The sequence below is a fragment of the Ptychodera flava genome, chromosome 12, assembly GCF_041260155.1.
Source record: "Ptychodera flava strain L36383 chromosome 12, AS_Pfla_20210202, whole genome shotgun sequence".
In the NCBI taxonomy this organism is placed as follows: domain Eukaryota; kingdom Metazoa; phylum Hemichordata; class Enteropneusta; family Ptychoderidae; genus Ptychodera; species Ptychodera flava.
The window spans coordinates 11,063,265-11,080,840 of record NC_091939.1 but is presented as its reverse complement, the minus strand read 5'-3'; the positions used below and the strand labels follow the sequence as shown (position 1 = coordinate 11,080,840).

The 17,576-nt window shown below is 39.4% G+C and overlaps 1 protein-coding gene across 1 annotated transcript; it reads left to right on the top strand.

Annotated features, from left to right (window-relative positions):
- Nucleotides 1-1,335: 1,335 nt before the first annotated feature.
- LOC139144978 (neuronal acetylcholine receptor subunit alpha-3-like) lies at nucleotides 1,336-16,860 on the top strand. The gene is made up of 6 exons (XM_070715859.1): nucleotides 1,336-1,849; nucleotides 8,946-9,085; nucleotides 12,699-12,743; nucleotides 13,088-13,197; nucleotides 13,784-14,825; nucleotides 15,735-16,860. Exons 1-6 carry the CDS (start codon nucleotides 1,774-1,776, stop codon nucleotides 15,939-15,941), a joined length of 1,620 nt encoding a protein of 539 aa, XP_070571960.1. The 5' UTR covers nucleotides 1,336-1,773; the 3' UTR covers nucleotides 15,942-16,860.
- The last annotated feature ends 716 nt before the right edge of the window (nucleotides 16,861-17,576 follow it).

Below are 17,576 nucleotides of genomic sequence, written 5' to 3'. Positions count from 1 at the left end.
GGTTTCTTAAAATGGCAAAGTTCGCTGTTAGGGGGGCTTCATTTATTATCAAAAAGTTATCATAACCTTTGTGAAGGGTATAAACATATCGTGCCACGAGCTCAAATATTGATAATGTGCCTATTTTTACCTTGTTTTAATAAAACAATGAGTTTGAATGTAATTAGAATGGGTTGAAGCTCAAACCGTTCGAGAAGGCTCTGAGGTTTGAGTACTACACTCAAACTTGTGGGCAGACTGTCTCGTGGAGTTACAAACAGCGCCCTCAACATTCCTTTACAGAAGGGACGCACTTACAAGCATTTGGGCACCGTTGCATAGAAATTTTGCATAGATTTTTTTTTATTCCAAATATATTGTAATTGTTACATACATGCGACTTTTGCTTTATTTTTTCGTTTCGAAAACAACCCATAAAAAAGAGGTGAAGGGACGCCCTCGAGCGACGGATTTCCATTCTAAGTTGAGACCCAGGGCCGGACTGAGCAGGCAACGTAAACCTAGGATGTAAACAACAAGGTGCTGACGCGTGACGCACTACAACCAGTGAATTCACTCTCCCAATAAGTCTGGAGTGTGTTATTGACGCGATCAACAGACTTCGTCAAAATAAGTTGTCCAAACTTTATCAACTTATTGATCGTGTGTTCACTGCCGAGGAATAGGTCAGTATAGGAAGAATGGTGAAGTAACACGACCGGATTGCTATGAAGAAGACGCCTTAGGTTTACTTAATATACATATTCGGTCGCCTCATTTTAATCAATCATTCAATAAAGTATGGTTCTGAAACGTTCATTCTTCCTCCCATAGTAGATGGACAGTGAGAAGAACTTCTCTCATAATCAATCAGACCGAACACAAATAACCTTACACAGAATTTATGATGACGTACAAACCTGTATTGAAGCCCAATAATTATAAATTACAACAGAATTTTAAATTCTTTTATCCTGTGTTTTGACTGCATATTTTGTTGTTTGTCCAAACGTTCCGTGTACGACGTGCATTTATTGATAACATGAATATTTGAGCGAGAAATTCCATTTTAAGATATGATATACCAATACCGTCGAACGATGTACAGGCAATGTGCACAAGCCGAATACTTTGTATTTCTGTATGGTACCGTATTGGAAGTATGCAAACACAAAAGTGTTTATATAATACGATTACTTTTGAAGAAAGTAAAGACTTACAATGATTTCAGTTACTCGGCACTGCGATAACAGACAATCAGCTGGTTGTCTGTCAATCGCAACTTTCATTCAACATCATTTTACTCGTATGTGTGACAGAGGCATGCGCAGTTATTCCAACCCCTTGAAAGACGATAACACTTCGCGCGTCACCGTCACAATAGCGGTCGACAGTGAAGCCGGTCCTCATACAAATCACACCGCGTACCAGATTTATGAAGCTCGTAAACGCAGCCGTGCAATCAGCGAAAGGGTGACATCGCGATAAATAGAACTCCTCGGGCAAGCTGTACGTGGCGTTTACTTTCATATTGACGCAAAGATGAACTGGATACCGTGACAGGAATAGAACCTCATAATTCCTAGTCTGCAAGAGGCGTTTCGCATATACGCAACGCGGGTTATAACACAATCATCACCCCCCTGCTTGACTCAGGGTGTCTCGCACCGTTGCCCTCTGTCGCTTTTTCAGTTGCTAATCACCTCCATCCCTCCATACTGAAGTCACTCCAGATTTCAGTCGGAAGAATTATTCGAGGATTTGGATTCTCTCCGGTGTGTCGTCGTTCCATTTATGATGCCTCAGCGAGGAAATACGGGCAATGCCGATGTTTTTCTCGAGTGTGTTGTCCTATCTCTTCTCATTGCAGGTAAGCTCTCCTTTGTAGAATTCAATCTTGACGTAAATTGGAGAGATTGGAGAGAATTTTGGTAAAAGAATTATACATGATAGATTAAAGAGATAAAACCTACTTTTGACATCGTTTCTCAATTTACCTTACTGGCTGAGTAGGATGATCGCATTATATTTGGCTCGGAGACAGAAATCGCGTTCTAGAACATGGCAAGCGATTCCAGTGGGGTTTGCACTACAGGGAATTGGTAATCCCTTTCCATTGATTCAAAGCAACGCCGTCGTCAGCATATTAGTATTCGGCGCACCCTTTTAATTACAAATGCTGATAAATGTTCAAGTATTACAAAACCTAAAAATTGGACCGCACTCTAGAAAGTTAGATAAATTAAGAATGTTTATTACGCCAGTAAAAACGGAAAAACTTTGAGAAAGGCCTTCTGTTTGTCCTACTTATCGCTCTGTCTATTTTCTTCAGTGTAAATCGGAGAGAATCGCAATATCACGAGATCACGACTTTTACGCCTCGCGAGTCTTTGCACTGGGCTTAAAAACGATTGAAGGAAACGGGACTGTTAAATTTTCTCTTATTCATCGACTTAATGGCGCTTTTATCATTTTTTCCTCTTCTTCGGGCTCGTGATGATAGCGTACATGGTGCTGATAACTCGATTGACTAAATAACATTTCAAATGGTGATATTGATTATACCAAATAAATTAAAAGTTGCGTTTACATGTCGTTTAAGTTGTGTACAGTGGAGTGGATTATCAGCTAGAGTTGCTCTCGAGTTGTAATAAACCTTACCTGACATAAGACAATTTATTGTGTTTATTATTTTCTCGAAAAAAACGTAGATTTACCTACTATATTTCATTTCCTTTTCAAGCGGACCCTTTAGAAAATCCCAATGCTTTGGAATTTGCAAGTTTATCAAGCTTTACCACTGAAACTGCCCAATACGTGATGTAAATTTTGCAAGCACGTTACTTTAATTTCGTGATATTTGTTAGCTCATTTATTTGGACTATGTCACAAAAACACGTCGCGGGGCAATTTCTCATCCCTAATTCTCTCGAGAAACGTCACTTTTATTTGTTCGTTGTTCTCGTTGCTGATGGCTCACACATGGCTTCGAAAAACAAATGACTGACGCCAGTGAACCGGTCGGACGCATATGAGCTTGGTCTTTCTCTCTAATATGACATTGATAGTGAGTCCGTTCTACGTCTATAGCGTTACATGGCATGGGCATGCCACATTTGAAATCGAAAGAATTTTTATCGCCGTTATTGACTAACTGTGGATTGATTCTGCCTGTCACGGTCCTATCTATCGGCCAAGGTTTGTGTACTTAAATTGCATTTGCCTATCGGGTAACTACAAGAAACATTAACACACACGAATTGAAACGTCACCCTTCAAAGTTAATTGTTTCTGCAGGTTTAGATTACATTACTTTATATTAATTTTTAAACACTAGCCTTTGGTCACATGACCATGCAACCACACAGAGGCAATGACACACGCATTTGAACGCCAGGACTGCCCACAGAGCTCGGGTATCTGTTTCCATAAAAATCTTCGACTGAATAAGTTTTTTAAACCTCTTCTTCACACGTTCATCATTTTTTTATCACTGTGTGAGCTCCTGTTTTCATTCGTCCAAAAGTACTCGGCAGATGGCGGGAATCGGAAACTCTCCGAGCCGTTTTACTGATCACTTCACTGAAGTGCGAAATCTTTCCATTATCAGCGCATTGATAAACTGATACTGAAAGATTGCTGAAATTCACTCCTTTCAGTTTATTCAATTCATCTTTAAATTTATCTTGCAAGTTTATTTATGCCACTAAGTTTTATTAATAGGTCCGCAAACATGGGACAAGTCTATCGAATGTTTGAACTGTGACGCATTCGGTAAAGCAAACTGTATATAGTAGGTTTGCCACGGAGCAAGAACAGTGACGTCACGGAGCAATGTACGTTGTAAGACCATTCACCATTCAAACCTGAGAATTTTTCTCTATAAAACTAAACATTCAACATATATTAAAATGACGTGTGCAGATTATTTCAGCCAACCAAGTACCCACCTTCCTGAAGGTGAACAAATTGAGTGCACTACCCTACTGTAGACACGCTGCAGGTTATAGGAATGCAGGAATATTATTGTTGACAAAACTTAAAGCTCCATAAGCTGTATCTTTTGGCTATTTTTTCTGAATATTCGTTTTGTGGTTTCCCTTGAATCCCTAAACTGTAATTTGATGCCAAGTATTTAGCATATCAACACAACCTATATGAGTATAATCTCCATTGTTATTGTTGAAAATTGTATTCAAGTCCGGACTAGAATTCATTTGTAAACAATAAAATATGATCAATACACACATTTAGGCTTGAAAAGGAACGAGACATTTTGCAAATAAAAATATGCTTATTTAAATATGATTATTCGGTTTGTGGTAAAAGTACCATGCCCAGGGCATCAAGTGTGACAACTGGGCGATCATAATGAAATATGCAGCGCTAAATATATACGACGTTCTCATTCGAAATACTAGATACTTGAAGGTAAATAAAGTACTGGAAATGTAAATTGTTGGTGCTTTGGGGAAAATATACATACTCAACATTCTTTCAAAATGAAACCCTTTTTGAAAAATTTAAGTGAAATCAAAACAAATATATAAATAAATTTCTATACGTTCGTACTGATACCCCGTAATCCAGTTAATAGTTGATCCCGAGCCGATACGATGTCTGAGAAGAAAGTGATAAGCAATGCGTTCAGACTACTGGCATTTGAAGTTAAGATAGCACAATCACTTAACAAATCCCTGTGAAAATGGGCAAAGCTTTCATGTCAGTATGTGGTAGCGTTTGAGACTTATCTCGAAAGGCTATATATGGCCATGGTCAAATACGATCACTGGTGTCACCTATTCAATAAGAAGGTTACGGTGTCACCTTTTTAACCGAAAGGAACATTCTGTGAGCTGTCAACAGGGAGTGTTGATAATACTGTTGACAGTGTCATTCGCTGTTTCATCTCACGGTGACAAGGGTGGCGTGCACTTCGTCTAGAACGAAGTTGTGCATCGAGTGTTAGGCGTTTATTCCAAGATAGGATTCTCAAACACCATAAAGAACCCAGGGAATGAGCACAATTAACGGCAAGGGGCGGGAGAGAAAGTGGGGGTCACAAAGAAGAAAAATGTGTGTTCAAAGGGGGACCTTTAAAATTTCAGAGTACCATGAGGGTAACTCCAACTTTTGATATTTTGGTGAAATTTCGATGTTATATTTGTTGTACAGTCACCTAAGAGTTTTTAATCACAATATTCTACTGGATTAATTTTTCATCAATTGTCAAACATACACTAATGCACAGATAGAGCACGTTTTTATGGGAAAAATTGTTCACAGTTTGCCTCATAGACAATTATTTATTATTTATGACACTTTTTGGTGAAATTCAAAGATCGAATTTCTTTTACAGAAATGCGCTTTCAATCATATATGTGTATGTATGTATATTGTACATAGACAGATAGATATACAATATCACATCATGCCAGTAGATTTCCAGTATGTCATACGTTTTAATATTTGGTTTAAGGGTGTCTAAAACTTTCTCAGCAACGGAGAGAGCGTTAAAAAAATTGGGTAACGTTGTTGAGGGGTTGCGAAAAAAATTGACGAATTATTTTCTCTTCCCCACCCCCTGTCGTTAATTGTGCTTGTTCGCTTAAAATGAACCGCGACACCGTAGAATCATTTACGTGAATCTAGCTGCATATTTCATAGCAAAAGTTCCCTCCACAAAACACGCTACACATTTATCATTGTCGTCTGCACTGTTAGGCAAACGAACCCCATCATGTCGAATTAAAGCGGTCAGGATATCAACGCTCTTACTTTCAGAGAACCAATACGCTGTACTACATTATTCTTGAAAGTGTAAACTCGTGCCTCATCTAAGAACCCTCACGCGGGACCAGATATATAAACGATGACATCAGGGCAGTTTGTTTGACCTCCCCGTGAACCGCCTTTTCTTGATGAGGTCGCAAATAACTCGGCGTGATTGAAAGTGTTCGGCGAATTCAATTAACAAAAGTGAGCCGATGGAGTCGGTTAGCGCGAAGATGAGCTCATCCGTCCTTGTCAGCGAGGATTCATCAATTTTAGAATCTCGTCTCTTCTCAGAGGTGGTCTCTTCGGTAAAAGCCCCAGACACCCTTTCAAGTAATCGGTATTTCAATTTAGTTGCCACGACCCTGCAATAGCAGAAATCTATTACATTTAATATATAAAGTCAACGGATTACTTTTCCTTGCCAATTAAATTGAGTATATGTGAGACAGTGGTGAGCCCACCTCATATAAACCACGTCTGGAAACTGCCAAACAATTGAAATTAGTGTTAAGCACTTATTTCGGATGGAAACGCGACAGACAGACAGACAGACAGACAGACAGACAGATAGATAGATAGATAGATAGATAGATAGATAGATAGATAGATAGATAGATAGATAGATAGATAGATAGATAGATAGATAGATAGATAGATAGATAGATAGATAGATAGATAGATAGATAGATAGATAGATAGATAGATAGATAGATAGATAGATAGATAGATAGATAGATAGATAGATAGATAGATAGATAGATAGATAGATAGGTAGGTAGGTTGTAGGTAGGTAGGTAGGTAGGTAGGTAGGTAGGTAGGCGATGATGGATGGATGGATGGATGGATGGATGGATGGATGGATGGATGGATGGATTAATGGATGATGGTGGGTGGGTGGGTGGGTAGGTAAGTAGGCAGACAGACAAAGAGACGAGCAGGTAAACAGAGAGATACAAACATTTTTCTGTACAACTGAAGTTGTGAAATTCATCTTTAAAGTATAAGCTTACAGGATAATGCTTGAATCAAGGTTGAAATTTTTGTTCACAGTTGAAACGCTCCTAAATGATGGTCACCGCTTCTACGTAACATATTCATGTATCTATTGTCAAGTTCTCAGTACATGCAATTACTAAGTTCCCATATACGGAAACAAAACAACGAGTGGATGTATTGAAGACAGCATGCAAAACAACAGTCGCTGGCTGTCGTGGCCTAATTTACGCGTAGCCTATTGAGTGAGTGGAAATCCCATCCACAATCATTGCAAATGGACATAGCAATTGCATTGCTCTAGTCAAACACTTAATGGAATCCCAGCACCGGATACGTCGATCGATTCGGTGTACTGAGTTCGTTCCTTTCTATCGAATCACACATGCACACACGCCGAAACTGAATGATAGAAATGCGTTGAGACACTGTGATTTTATTATAAAATTTGCTGTAAAAATAAAACGAATGACTGAAGAACACCCTCTTTCACTAACACGCGTACAAGTCAAGTCCTTCAAACTGATTTACACGAACAGGCACGAATTGCGGGCGATATAATCATAAATATGCCATTCTGGAAGTAAGACATGCACACAAAAGCCACGCAAAAATGCAAATTACTTTACGCGCATGCTCTAATGGCACGCTTGACAATGCCATATAAATGTCTCAATTTATTGAATCACAAGAAAATTAAATAAAAATAATTCATGCAAAAAGTTATTGAAAGCAACTTGTCACGCTTAAATTATAAAAGTATTATATCCGATCGAAATAACGTTCAATTGTCCGAAAAATAAAAAAATTAACGTTGTTGAAAGAAAACTGCCGGCAAACAATTTTGCTACTGCACAAATTACTCAACGAATTAAGGTACTACTTGCCTCGAAATATAAAGGCTTCAACTTTTGGTCAAACTTTTCACCGTCTATTTCCCCATATCGTTAACAAAGGTATGGCGGCCATTTTGAATTTCAAGTGTCGGAAAATATCGGGTTATTTTGTGTCTCCAGTACCAAATTTTGTGCGCTGACCCTTAATTTTTTCTCAAGTTTGAAAGGGTATGGTTTAAAGTTCCCTACGGAGAGTTTGAGCAAACGTTTAGGTCTTTCAATTTCGAAGCACGTACTGCCTTGAGTGTGAAATTTTATTTTGTTTTAGTGAGTCTGACAACATCAAGATATTTTTCTTATTTAACTTGTACTACACAACGACTGATTCATGTTACCGTAATCTTCTGTACGCAGTGTGCAATAATTGTGAACACGGCCTGTATGGAGGGTGGATTGCTATACTTTCAGTGATAATATTTTTGACAACATGTCAATGCACAGTTCGCAGTTTAGAGTGATTAATTTATCATTATAAAATGACAAGTTATCTACAATTGATTAAAATTTTTACACATCATGACTGTTTCCAAGGGTGAAAAGCGGTCTCCACCAAATCAGTACACTGGGGCTCTATTCGCATGGGTTTGGAAGTAGGAGTCTTTAAAGGTATACAGTCACCTGTAAATCTAAATATGCCCATATATGGTCAAAGGGGCGTTCCTTGGAATTCAAAATGCCCGTGTGAGGGCGCTGTTTTTAAAAAGCGGCATCCCGCTTAAAATCTGTGATTGGTTAGAGTTTCTCTTTCCATGGTAACTGTGGCAAAATGGAACAGGTGAGAGTACACCTTTAAGCTTACACTGTTTCGAATGAAAACTGCGAGTAGTCGTAATAAAGGAGCCCTTTCCATTACCCGAGGTCAACACTACTAACGTATCCCGTCATGCAGGTATCACATCTCTATGTACACTGAAGATGACGTCACTCCATTACTGCAAAAATCTTAAGTTGGTTCGCTTAGTCAAACAGAGATTAACATGGTTTGTGCAAATGGTATTTTTTACTTTCGGTGTTAACATTCATGTGGTATTTTATCGCTGACGTTCTGATGATGGAGGGGGTCAGAAATAAAAAAGTAGGCCGTCAACGCTGCTTTAGTTTGAAAAGAACAATGTTGAAATGTCTAACTCTCTACACTCTGTCTGTCTTTCTGTCTGTCTGTCTGTCTGTCTCTCTCTCTCTCTCTCTCTCTCTCTCTCTCTCTCTCTCTCTCTCTCTCTCTCTCTCTCTCTCTCTCTCTCTCTCTCTCTCTCTCTCTCTCTCTCTCTCTCTCTCTCTCTCTCTCTCTCTCTCTCTCAGGTTATGGTGCCTCTGAACACGAAGAGAAGTTATTTTCAAAGCTGATCGGAAATTACAGCAACATGATAAGGCCAGTACCAACTCCCACAGACATTTTGAAGGTTAATTTCGGTCTCTCCATATCTCAACTCATCGACGTGGTAAGTTGAATCCCTCCGCTGTGAGGGAGGGGGTGGTGAGTAGAAGTACAATGTATCGTAGGATTTGATTCTCTGAAAATGAGAGGTTGAGTTACACGTAATAAGGAGGTTTAGTTTCAGGTTCGATCAGTATACGCGTAACGTCTTTGTCACGTGACGGCAGGACATTCAAAACGTCAAATGACACTTCTACGAGTAGTCATAATTACATGTAATATTTTATCGAGCTTTTCAGTTAGGCGAAAGAGTTCGTAAATAGTAACTTAATAGTCGCCAGCACGTGTGATATACTCGCTATGATTACTCAAAATAAACGCAATATTTTACTGTCTCACTCGACTTTTTAGCGGACGCTTCGAAAGAGATTTCTTAAACTTTGTAATATCTCCACTAAAGAATCGGCAAATTTCATGCAGGGGTGGTATAAGTTTAGAGAGAGGTCGTCACGTAAAGAAATTAATTTATGTGAATATTAATCGAATTTCGCACGCTTCTTTGTGCAAAATCATTGGAAACGCACAACTAAATTGAAACCCACGCGCTAGAATGGATAGCGTAGGCACTACAATGGCCTCAGACGTATGCGTGATTATATGCAAGTAAACCTCTCTAATTCTTTATTTTCTAAATCTATTGGTGAAATTACACTTGTCAAGAAAAGCTTTTTCAGATGTCTTTAAAAATTATTCAGTTTTTGTTGAATTATATTATCATTGAATTATTGACACTACTGTCATTATATTGTATATCAAGCGTAAACTGCGAATTATTGAGCACCAAATATAATCCGATACTTTCCATTACCGTTTTTCCTTGTAATATGTGATCACAGCGGGGCCACCGAGTCGCTTGTTTTTATATGCGATGTTGATTGTGTGACACGCCACCTCAAGCTTAACGCGAATGCAGTCTAGTCGACGGAATTGAAACGATTCTTTGATACAAGTACATTTCCTTAACTTTGCGAAATGGCGTATTTTTTCCCCGCTCTGTTTGATACATATTTGATTGTCTAATGACAGCGCTCTGAGAAGATAGGCTGTGCAAGTAACCTGAATTCTTCCAAACTACCGACGAGTAGGTTCATCACTTATTACTTGTATACCTTCCTGATTTACATAGATCAGTAGATGAAGAATAATCTATGAACGTTGCGATTGCATTTGCAGAATTTCCACCTCAATTATAATATCACGTGGCATGATGTAGCACGGCGTAAAAATTCAAATCTCGTGATTGGCCTTAATCTTCTTCACTTACCGTCCATGCATAAATTATCTGTGGCAAACATTCTGGATAAAGATATTGTGTCTGGTTGACTGAAAAGAAATCTTACCCGGGCATTAGTTGAGTTGTTCATAGTCCAAAATTAGAGAAAGTGATCGAAAAGTGTGATAATTAAATTGAGTTTTCGTGCGTCACGCGATGGAGGTATCAGTAACGTTCTGTCATTGCTACGGCAGGGTCAAAGGTCGACATCTATATGGCACAAACTAATGTTAAATGTGTTTCAACACATGTTCTGATATAATTGCTAATTTCTAAGGACAAGTAACACTTTGATCGATCGTCCGACATTATGTTGTCGTATTCGCGCCATCTTCTGTTGTCTCGCAGGTTATTAAATCACACAGATCGCCGCTCTTTTTTACATCAGTAATATAATATCCCTACGACGCTGAGAATGTCTAACAAATTTGTCTACAATGTTAATTTTGATTTCCCAGAAAACAAAGGATTCTTTCTTTCACAGCGAGTCTTTTGATATACCGCATTAACAAAATTGATCATTCTGTACTAGTCGATACCATAATTTGAAAATATTTCATCAAATTGTTTTTTTTTTTTAAATGAGAACTTTTGTCAACAAATCGATCAATTAGCAGGCGATAAAGATGGCACAGGTTAAATCGCAGTTTCGCGCGCAAACATGATGACGATAGCTTTAATTTCTAAATGCCCTATTGATTTTCACATAACAGTAAACCAATGACGGAGTTATCTTAAAACTGAGTAAACACCTTTCGTTTGATAATACCCGAAGGCATGGTCATTAAATGACTGAAGTGATTCGTTTTTAGATTGATTGACCAATTCAAAGAATAAAGAGTTCATTTTGCTGGTGACAAGATGATTTATAGCTCGTCTTATGGTCGGAGATTATCAGTCATGAATAGATGACATGCACGCAGTTTGCATAATCCGTAACACATCACCGAGTTATTTGATTTTCCTTGAACGATTGTCTTTTCCAAAGCAAAAATAGATTTCCCCTTCTTAAGATTCTTTTCTATTTTTTTTTGTTCATTTTATGTCAACATAGTTTGAATTTGTGAAAAAAAATATCTGCTTATCCCTTAATTTAAATTTCGGTCGCAATATTTTGAGCCAAATGTGGAACTGTTCCGCCGTCTTGTCAGAGCTGCATTGTTAAAAGATGCTGTTCAATGCGCAGGCATGTACCACTGAAATTGAAATTATGAGACAAATAAATCCATCACATATGATCAATGCAGTTAGATTTTTGGTATTATTGGACCATTTAATCCTGATTGACCTGTGTAGTCTTCTTGTGAAATGAAATTGATTTGAATTTGAAACAAAATGGCAAACCTCCCTTCGTGTCTTAGATTCGACAACATTGCCAGGGCAGGGAGAAAATAGCTACAGTCACCTCCCGAGAGTGTACGGTCAATTTACTCTAACGATCATTTTCGAGATAGTTCATTTCCGCTGAAAACAGAATTTATGGCGCTCTTGTCTATCACATGTCAGGTTGGCAAGGTCACACGGTATCCCGTGTTGACCTGACTAATAAAATTGATATCTATTTTAAATTGACATGATTCCTTGGAGCCATCTTATAGACGATGAATGAAGCGCCCCGGCTTATACCATGTCTACATCCTGGAAAGCCATCAGTGTGCGGCGTGCGAGTCAACTTGTAATTTTACCTATCTGGGGAACCCCTCGCCGGGTCAGAGGTCAAGCAATATGATACAACGCTCAGTTTCTCACTTCTTGAATACACGATTGTTTTCTGAACGTCTGTACAAAGTCGACCGTGAATGATCACAGCCATCACAGTCAACAATCTACAATAGATAGAAAAAGTAGTATGTACAACTCAGAGCACAGAGATGTGCTTATCAGTATGATCCATCAGCCTCAAGAAAATGCGTGAATGAAACACTGCATATAAAAGAGTGATTGTCTGATTATGTCATCTGCCCATCGTCTCTTTCTTCTTTCTTATTATCTCTGAGATCTAGAGTAGTGCTACATCTATCCCAATCACACTTGCTTTCGAACCTCTCTCTCTCTCTCTCTCTCTCTCTCTCTCTCTCTCTCTCTCTCTCTGTTCCCACCGATCTCTCCCACTGTATCCTGAATCACAACTTGAAATTATAGCGCGAACAAATCATATATTCAAACGCTCCAATGTATAACTGAATGTCTACAATTGTGTATTTCTACATCGTTTTGAGTACAGTGTGATCGTTACGAGTTTTCAGGGCGCAGCATGGTCATTAAGAAATTAGAAAAGCGGATTTTATTTGTTTTCCAGGCTAAGATTATATATATTTTCATTTTTCGCTGATATTTTCTGCAGGACGAGAAAAATCAAATCATGACAGCAAGTATGTGGGTGAAACAGGTAAATGAATATTTTATAAAGTTGTTTCAATCTTTTCGTACTTACTGTACAGCTATACCTCCGGTGTGAAGTCAAACATTCAATGGGGCATGGGCAATAGAGATGTGAGTTATCAGAAAAACCCTGTACTCATGTATGTAATATTTCGCATCAAGTTTGATAACAGAATATTCAAGAAGCATAATTTGCATTCATCACTGCATGGTTATATTTGCATTTTGCGCACTACACGGCATGCTATGGGGGCAGCCCTATCTTCATTGTACTTGGGACTGACGTATCAATGGGGTCGATACTCATACTTACGTTTATCCAATAGTGAGATGAACTATATTTCTTACTAGAGATGGCGGGACTATCAGTTGCGATGGAAACCAGATGAGTATGGCGGTCTGAAGGTGCTCCATGTGCCTGCAAGCATGCTTTGGATGCCTGATATCGTATTATACAATAAGTAAGCTATTTCAGTTGACGACATAGAACACGATTGGAACTAATTTGGGATAATTGGGTGCTGAAGTAATGTCGATTTAATTTACAACTGTTATCTCATCTGCTTTTCTTTTTTTTATCATACTCTTGTTTTCATGAGTAATTTGCGATATTGCAAAATTCAGCTACATGGCACTTTTCAGAAATTTGCAAAATATGAAAATTCAATTATCCCAAATTAGTTCCAATCGTGTTGTAGATTTTTTCTATGAAGACTACAAGTATATAGGTTAAGCTCAAATACAGTTAATTACAGGGCGTTTATTTGATTTATGGTAGCCATACAGTGATTTCAAACTCTTATATCTCTTATTTCGTCACTGTGGAAGGAATCATGGCGCTCTAATAAACAGCCTCACCAACGTCAGAAAATGTAACATTCTTTTGTTTAGTCGTTCTTGTCATCTCTGTGCTATCTATCACACGATCGACGAGAATTTTGGGTCGATGGATACCACATCAGGCCTGGATACCACATGTTGTAACACAGATACCAGACGTATTTACACGTTACGTTTTGTATTTACTTTTTCTCTTCTTTCGCACAGCGCTGATGGACCCTACGAAGTAACAATGATGACAATGGCGTTGGTGTCATACGACGGGACGGTGTACTGGGTCCCGCCGGCCATCTACAAGAGTTCATGCCAGATCGATGTTTCCTACTTCCCCTTCGACGAGCAGCACTGCAAAATGAAGTTCGGTTCGTGGTCCCACGACGGCGATCACGTGGACCTGGCGGCGATGTCGGCCGTCATCGAGCAAGAGGACTACTGGGAGAACGGAGAGTGGGAGATCGTAGAGTCGCCGGTGGAACGGAATGCCATCAAGTACCCGTGCTGCAAGGAGATCTATGTTGATTTGACGTTCACACTTGTGTTGCACAGAAAGCCTCTTTTCTACATCGTGACCCTTGTTTTGCCCTGCCTTCTGATTTCAGTTTTGACGGTGTTCGTATTCTACATTCCGTCAGACTGCGGTGAGAAGATCACCCTCTGCATCTCCGTCCTGCTAGCGTTGATCGTGTTCCTCCTCCTAATTTCTGAAATCATCCCGCCCACCTCGAAGACGATCCCCCTCATCGGCAAGTACCTCCTCTTCACTATGGTGTTGGTCAGCCTCTCTATCGTCATCACTGTCATAGTCCTGAACATCCACCACCGCACCGCGTCAACCCACACCATGCCTAGGTGGGTGAGGAACGTCTTTCTCGAGATACTGCCCGGGCTTCTGTACATGCAGCGGCCAGGTTACGAACCTAGGAGACCCAAGGGGCGACTGAAGGACCTATTCAAAAGGTCCAGGTCGAAGTGCGTGAAAACCTCCCGATACAACAATGACACTCTGAAATCCGAGTCCATCGGCGATGTGGGCTACACGCCCATTCCCTTGCTGCTGGCCAGTAAGCTCAAGGAGCAAATGCCGCCCTCCCTGCGCGAAGAGATTGAGTGGCGGGAAAGGCGGGTGAAAGAAGAACTGGAAGAGAAGAAGGAATCTGAACAAAGCAACATTCCTGAAGAACTGCGAGGGGCACTTGACAACATTACTTACATCGTTGATCATTTAAAACAGGAAGATGAGGATGACGAGGTGAGAACATCTCAATTCGTAAAACGCTGAACAAATTAGTTCCGCTTGTCTTGTTCAAGCTTGCTCAATCTTCTGCCCGCCTTTGCACTCTTTGAGTATCCGCGTATCATCCCGACTTCTCTCACCATCTTCCGATGAGCGTTGTACTTATAGCCTTATGCTTGCTAATCAGCTCAACCATATTCTCTTCGTCTGTCTGTCTTTAAATGTCAAGTCTGTCTCCGTAACCTTGTACCGGGATTCTCCACTATACCTGGGTGTCTCTCTCTCTCGTCACCTAGTTACTCAGCATGATCTCCGCACGCCGCGTTTCTTTAGTTTCTATGCTTCAATTCCTTATACCCATAAGTTTCTATCATTTTTTAAAGAAGATCACTGTCACTGTCCTCCAACCCACTTTATACTAAACCCCTAAGTTTTACTATAAAAATTATGTCGGGGTCGGACAGCAAAAATCCTTTACCGATTCCTTCACCAATGCTCACAAACCGTAGCAACATAAGAACACTAACTGTAGAATGGAGAAGGTCACTGTCTTAGCTGTGTTTGCTTGTTTGTGACATTTCGCTATTTCTCTCCCACAATTGTCGCCTGTGACTTCAAATTACAATCCCATGCACCACAATATCCAATTTTAAAATATACATGCCAATTTATCATGTGACGTGCAGACGTCAACGCGGGCGTGAAATGTCACATGAAATGAACAAATCCGTGCCTTAGTTTTCACTTTCACCTCAGAATATAACCTGTTGCTATTGTTGTTGAGATGGTTCGTGCAACCTCGTCCATTAAAATCTCTGTGAAACGTCTTGCACAAAAGAAATATTTTTAATTTTTCATTCATTTGAAGCACATCTAAATATCATACATTCGATATAATATTATTTATATTATTTTCTTCTACAGTTCAGTGATGACTGGAAGTTTGTTGCCATGGTGATAGACAGGATATTTTTATTGATCTTTGTAGTCGTATGCATAACCGGCACCTGTTCAATTTTGCTCGCATCGCCTGTGATATGGGAGACGGGAGATGAACACCCAGTCAGGTACGTTCCGGTGCAATCGATCGAGATGGACAGCGCCCCCGTAAGTCAGATTATGCAAAGATGAATGGACCACAGATACGAGAAATGAAGCTGGGCAGATTAGCTAGCAACTGTATGTCTTTTTTCTGTTTTGTTCAAGATATAATTCAGGCTGTTGTATATAGCCAACTCATTCCATATGTTAAAGAGAAGTGTTAACATCGTGGTTGTCATTTTAATTGATCAAACGACATGGTGTTTCAGTTCACGGCTTGTATACTTTTTAACAATACTGGAGACGATGGCTTGTAAGTGAATTTAGATAATACCTGACCTGTGATGACATGGTCGGAATAACATCCCAGACTTCAGATCTAAATCAAATGACTTGTTTTCTGTTTCACCAGATCAGCCCTATTGTATCGTTGTACGTTGTAAGTTGAACAAATGCACACCTTCAATGTTAACCATCCTCTATTGTGTAAACTGGATCGGTGAACTTTTGCTGGTCATGAACGTAAATTTACAAAGAGTTTATTCACTTTATTGAATGTTGAGGTCTCAAAGATAGGTCAACGCAACAGCGTTTCTAGACTTTATCATTTTACAAACATAGCTGTATTCATTGTGTTGTATGGATTAATTACACGTACTAAAATGTTTTGGAAATGTTGGTAAATAGATGAATAAAGTCAGTGATTGAAATGTTCAATCTGGTGACTGAATAGTTGAGTAAGAATTATTAAATGACTTATTATTAACACATTAATTAAAATATAAGTGAATACGTGTTCAAAGGTTATCATCTGTATTGAGGCGCTACAGTGCATGTTCACCGGTAAAACTTTGATCATGAGAAAGACTGGCACCACATACGTGCCCCAATGCAAGTTGATTTGTGTCATGTTGTAAACACACTGTGGACTATTGATCCCATTAATTTTGCAGTTTTCGATAATCTGAATATTTATTTTCAAACAGTGCGAAGATGAATAAAATGTCACAAAATATACATATGTACATTTTCATCCATTAAGAAAGGAGAGACGATAATGACAAAAAAATATAAAATTTTCTTGACATTTGTGAAACAGTATCCCATCACGTCGTTCAAACAGTTACATTTCTCGATTTTCTCGACATACATAGGCCTGTCTGATTATCTCATGATCCCATGGGTACACCTTCGAACGACAACTTTTCGTTTCTTGACACCTCATCCAGACGAGAATCGTCAATCAAATTATGACATAGATGACATGGTTTATTGATTGTGATGTCCTTGTGCGCCCTCACTGATGACAAAATAGAGGCGCGGGGGGGGAGCAAACTACTGCAACTCAATAAGGTTTGGGTGAGAAATTTGCAGAAATCATAGTTGAAGTTGTAAATTTGGAGATCTGATAAATCATACCCTGTATTCCGAGTCGTACACAGCCGTCGTCGTTGATGGCTATGCAAAATGCCATGCAAAATGTCAATGTAAGCATAAACAGTAGAGGGGGCGCCCTCTACTCAGTGTGCGAAATTAACGTCGGTCCGACGGTCCGAGACCGACAGATTTCTCGTCGGGCCGAAAGTTTTAGCAACATGTCGGTCCTTATGACCGACTGAAATTTGGAATAAATGATGAAAATTTCTCCGTCAAGACCTGTAACAGATGCTGATGATGACTGACTCTGAATCATGTGATTCAGACTTGAATGCCATGCATGCACCT

Coding starts and splice junctions, on each gene's coding strand:
- LOC139144978 (XM_070715859.1), top strand. CDS start 1,774: ATGATGCCTCAGCGAGGAAATACGGGCAATGCCGATGTTTTTCTCGAG. Junction 9,086..12,698: donor TATCTCAACTCATCGACGTG/GTAAGTTGAATC, acceptor TATTTTCTGCAG/GACGAGAAAAATCAAATCAT. Junction 14,826..15,734: donor AGGAAGATGAGGATGACGAG/GTGAGAACATCT, acceptor TTTCTTCTACAG/TTCAGTGATGACTGGAAGTT.